Genomic DNA, 5,548 nt, shown 5'->3' with positions numbered 1-5,548 from the left:
CTGCTCCCAGAACTAGCGTCGAGCACCGTAACGTAAACAACTCCTTCCGCGTTAATAATAATATTATCCAATCTCCAATGTCGCGATCGTATTAATACGCACAACGCACTAAAATCTTCCCCACCTACGACGGCGGATACCGAGACAAAAAAAAATGATAAACCACGACGACATTGGATTTGCAGCGAATTACCGCCACCGCCGTAACAATAATCGTTGTCGTCCTGCAAGTCCTATTACTATTACTACTACTACTACTACTACTACTACTACTACTACTATTGCTACGTTTACTGAAACCACTACTCGTAGTAGTCTTACTAGTTATACCACTCACACGACGACCACTGGCTCGCGATAGTAGTCAAATGTACGCGGTCCGAGGACGTTCAGTCTACGGCACACTACGCTCCGTTCTTATCATCGTCGTCGACGCGACAAGTGCTGACGCGTAACATTCGAAGACGAGTGGTGTCAGATCGCGTTTGATCTTCACGACCGGTTTCTCGTTTCCGTCAGACCATGTACTGCACTTGTCCGTCCGCTGTCACTGCGTCTGTGCTGCACTCCGCAGACCAAGAGCGTCGGTGTCACGCTTGAAGACCGTCCGTCCGCGAGGGCACGAGGCCGTCGGTTTAAGTCGGACAGTCCATTCTCATGGACTATCGAAAATGGGCGATTTAACGTAAGCGTTGAGGGGTACAACTCTGATAAATAAATAGAACTTAACGCTATGCTCTTTGTTTCGTTCAATCAGATTCTACACCGTAACTTACAACGTTGCCACTAGATCTCCAAAACAACCTCTAGAAGATTTATTGCAATGGAACGGTCGCACCGAATACCAACTACCAGATTTTTGTTTATTTGGGTGAGTTATTTTTGTTTTTGGTGTAATTATCCTCGGTCATAGGTACTATTTCCTATTTCCTATTTCCTATTTCATAGGTCTATTTTCACCTCATGTTAAATAAGGTGTTACAATCACATAGTGAATTATTTTCATTATTTTTTTTTTTTTTTTTGAGTTACAGTAATACTTTACTCTAGTATTAAAAAGAAAAAATTTTCATTTTACATAATAATCTGATTAGTCGCAGGTAGGCACCTGAAAATATTTAACATGGTCGTATGCAAATAAAAATAATTAATAAGTACCATAGCAATTCAGAATTCCTTAAACCTGTGATATTAAGAACTAATAAAAAACTTAATTTTACGATATCCATGATTTATATAATTAGTTATTTGTTCAATATTTATTTTTTTTAATTTATTGTAATTCATTATTATTTATTACATAATTTATAAACTTATGTTACCACACACATACATTGTATTACTCTGCTAATTATTTATTATCTGACATAAATGGAATGATAGTTGTTATTGTTTCATTTATTTTACAACTTACCTATATGCAACAAATATTTATGATATTTTATACATTTTAACATTATTGTTAAAACCTGTTTATAAAATAAAAAAAACAAACAATATACCCCACTTTTTTACTTGAATGTCTTATGTTTTAGTATAATATACAAATTATAAACTATTTTGTATAATTTGTATTTTGTTAAACGATCATAATCAAATATATTCTATGATTGTTTTAATTATAATATAAACATTTTTTATGCTCATTCATTATACACTGATTTATAATCTCAATGCAATTGTAAATTAAAACTTAAATTTGGCATATGACCTTCAGAATTCAATAGAAGTAAAAACACTCAAATTGTATTTTTTATTTTATCAAAAGATCCCATTACCTAATGTTTGCAATATTGGGTAATGTAAATACAATATTCAATAGTTTTTTTATTATTATGTATATTTAAAAAATGTTTCTTTTAGATCATAATTTTATATTAACTACTAAAAAAAACTATAAAAAAATAAAACCAAGTATTTTAAACCTTAAACACATAATATTTTCAGCATAAGCTTTTTATGGCTTGAATGAGTATAGATTTAGAGAATATCTATAAGATATTGCCAAATATGTTGTTTTTTATTATTTATTATTCTTATTTAAGTCATCTGATCAAAAATGTATTTACAATCCACTTGGATACATGTTTATTATGTGTGAGATAACATTTAATGAATATAAAAATAACTCAAAGTTTAAAATGTTGTTTTGATATCTAATATTTTTTTTTTTTTTTATATCAACAATAATAAGTATTATGTTTTATTAACCTACATTTATATATAAAAAGGAAAATTGATTTTTTAAATAATATTTTATGTTGGATGTTTGCTACTTAATTAGTAGTTAAATTTCTATGCATACAAAAATTTACCATTATTCTTTATTTAAATAAACTCTATTAAAATAGCATGCATTATTTTATAACAATGTAGCAGTTGTATCTAGTTTTATTTATTATTTCTAATGTTTATTTTTTAAATAGATTTCAAGAAATCAAGGCTCAACCTCAAAACTTATTACTTGATTCAATATTTGATGATCCATGGACAGCAGCTCTTAGGTTCAATTACAATTTTTAGCTTTTTCATTTTTACTGAAAACAATTTTAGTTAAATTTATTTTTTATAGGGATGTTTTAAGCGGCTACAATTATGTAAAAATACGTACTGTAAAAATGGTTGGATTGCTGTTAAATGTATTTTGTAAACGAAAACATGTACCTCTTTTAAAAGAAATGGAATCTTCAGAAACACGAACTGGACTTTTGGGTCTTTGGGTAAAATTTTTGTTTTATTATTATCTAGTAAAATTTTTTTTAAACTTTTTTCATTTTTAGGGAAATAAAGGTGCTGTTAGTTTTAGTTTTAAAATTTACGGAGCAACAATATGCTGTGTTAACTGTCATTTTGCTGCACATGAAGAGTATTTAAAACATAGAATAAATGATTTTCACACAATTATTGAGAGTCAACAATTTGGTTCATCAAAAAAAACCATTTTAAATCATGAGTATGTAAATTACTTTTTTTTAATAACTAATCTCAGCATAACTGTTTTAATTTTATCTATATTGTATAAAATATTTAATATATTTTTGTTTTTATAAGTGATAATTAAACTTAACTTAGAAAATTTAAATTATGTTTTATAAATTGGTTATGCTTAAGTTGTTTTGAGTAAATTTTGAAAAAAACAATGTTTATGAAACCATAAGGTTATGTATTAGTATTTAAATAACACTAAACAAATTACTTTTTTTTTATTGATATATTTACTTTTTTTTAGCTATGTTTTTTGGTTTGGTGATTTAAACTTTCGTTTAGACCATAGTAAATTGAAGTCAGCTGAAGAAATTGCTAGTCAAGTTAATAATGTAAATTCATCACTAAGAAATGCAGTAACATTAACTAATATCTGGGTACAAGATGAGTTGAGTTCAGTAATGCAAAAATCAAAAGCTTTTCAAGGATTTTTTGAACCTTTGCCAATGTTTCCACCAACCTATCGATATATTTTTGGTTCCAGCAGTTATGATCTCAAGTATGTTTTACCTGCAGATGTGAATGTATATAAATATATTTATTACATTATCAAAACTTGTTCTTAGGAGAAGACCAGCATGGACAGATCGCATTTTATACAAAACTATAGATCCATCAAATGAAAAATATATATTAGAGGTGTTATCGTACAAGTTTATTGAGTCAATAAAATTAAGTGACCATAGACCAGTTTATAGTGAAACTAGTGTTCAAGTAATTAAATTAAAACATCTTTATCAAATGGTTTTTTCTTACTTAATAATATTTTATAGATATGTAGTGAAGAAAATTTCAACGATGTTGACCAACCTGTAATTTTTCAACCAATAAACACATGGCAATTAGAAACAGAAAATGAAATCAATTTGCAAATAAAAGAATACATTCCTTGGGCTAACGATTGGATTGGTGTATTCAACGTATGTAAATTTTATTACAATTTAAAGTATAATAATTTATAATCTTAATCTATATTTTTTTAGGAGAAATATACTAGTCTTGATGACTATTTATCGTATGTGTATTTACCTCTAGAGACCATTGAACGCGAAGAAACAAACAATGAGTATAGACGATTTGATAACATGACATCTATGTGTAGGGTAAAATTCCTTCCTGAAGTATTTTCAGATGGTTCTAAAAGAGTGTGTTTGAAATTTTCTGAAACAATGGTGCTAAATCCGGGCAGTTATAGACTAATCTATTTTAGTAGCGTTAATAATTCAGTACTCGCAGTATCAAATCCATTTATTGCTACCAAACAAACATGTGCGTTAAATACATCTCATGAATTTGGTTGGTAGAGTTTTGATATTTCCCTATTATTGTCGTACCATAAAATTTTTATCTATTTAATTAGAGGGGGAATTATTTTATATTTTTTAAATATGTTCACTTATTGTGTTTTAAATTTATATTGTATATTTGTGTTACAACATATGTTTATTATTTGCTCATACTAGTACTTAGAATATATCTGTGATTGAGGCTGTAGCTATACAGGATGATTTACACAACACTGGTTTTAGGTATAGAACAATTATTTAAGTACTTGTCCAGCTATATGCTAATAAAACCAACATGCTATGTCAAGCATTCTGTTTAATTTCAGCAATCCAGCATAAGTTAAGATGGCTGGTAATATCGATTATAAAATGTTAAGTTTTAGTATTTGAATGTATTGTATTTTTATTCCAATAAAGGTAATATTATAAACCATTTTATACACTGTTAATGATTTGAAGGTTTTTTGACTTAAGTATTTTTCAAATCTATTGTTTTTAAATACTAAAATAAGATAAATTGATATTATTTTTATTTTTATTTTTTTTAATTTGTTGTTAAAAAAACATAATGTATTACAATAATAATTTTATACTACAAAAAAATAATTGGTATAGGAAGAAAATTGTATATCATTGTGTAGAAGTAATCTACAACTATTTACATGTAATAATAATAATAATAATAATAATAATAATAAATAATTCTAATTCTGAAAATAAACAAGATATTTAATAAATACAATTAATTAAATGATATTCAATTATTTTCTTAGTTACAATTACAAAAAAAAAAAAAACAAACAAAACAATGAGCTTTCATTTTCAACATGGTAATTGTACAATATATTATTTTTATATTGAAATTATGAACAATAACAAAAAATAAATAAAAGAAGGGACGAAAAATTATTTAATAAAAGGAGGGGGCATTTGGGGGAATGTAAAAGAAGCAGAAGTAGTAATTATTAGTTCTTTATTCTTTATATATAAATATATATATATATTTATATATTGGAGTTATTGCATAATTAATATTGCACATAATCACTATGTGGACGGACAAAAGCTTCTTGTCAAAATAAGAGAGTCTAATATTTATCATAATTTATATTGTTTTTCTATCTCACCAGATAAAAATTGTTTAATACATTTTTAAGTTATTTAATATTTTGGTTGATTTTTAAATATTTAATTTACTAATATATGTATAATTAAAATCTAATTTTTATCTAAACAAGAATAATTAACAGCCAATAAATTCTGTTTAGTATTCTTTC

General features: G+C 26.7%; 1 protein-coding gene across 1 annotated transcript; it reads left to right on the top strand.

Moving 5' to 3' along the window:
* On the top strand, nucleotides 1-4,709 carry LOC114122907 (inositol polyphosphate 5-phosphatase K-like). The gene is made up of 9 exons (XM_027985700.2): nucleotides 1-685; nucleotides 758-871; nucleotides 2,427-2,504; nucleotides 2,573-2,720; nucleotides 2,781-2,953; nucleotides 3,230-3,484; nucleotides 3,552-3,699; nucleotides 3,759-3,905; nucleotides 3,969-4,709. Exons 1-9 carry the CDS (start codon nucleotides 672-674, stop codon nucleotides 4,287-4,289), a joined length of 1,398 nt encoding a protein of 465 aa, XP_027841501.1. The 5' UTR covers nucleotides 1-671; the 3' UTR covers nucleotides 4,290-4,709.
* The last annotated feature ends 839 nt before the right edge of the window (nucleotides 4,710-5,548 follow it).

Source organism: Aphis gossypii, chromosome 2 (assembly GCF_020184175.1).
Source record: "Aphis gossypii isolate Hap1 chromosome 2, ASM2018417v2, whole genome shotgun sequence".
Lineage (NCBI taxonomy): Eukaryota > Metazoa > Arthropoda > Insecta > Hemiptera > Aphididae > Aphis > Aphis gossypii.
The sequence above is the reverse complement of the archived record's forward strand: the minus strand, read 5'-3'. Positions and strand labels throughout refer to the sequence as shown.

Excerpts from the sequence above, each read along its gene's own strand:
- LOC114122907 (XM_027985700.2), top strand. Across the intron at positions 2,954-3,229 it reads AAAACCATTTTAAATCATGA|CTATGTTTTTTGGTTTGGTG; the intron begins GTATGTAAATTA and ends ACTTTTTTTTAG. Across the intron at positions 3,700-3,758 it reads ATAGTGAAACTAGTGTTCAA|ATATGTAGTGAAGAAAATTT; the intron begins GTAATTAAATTA and ends AATATTTTATAG.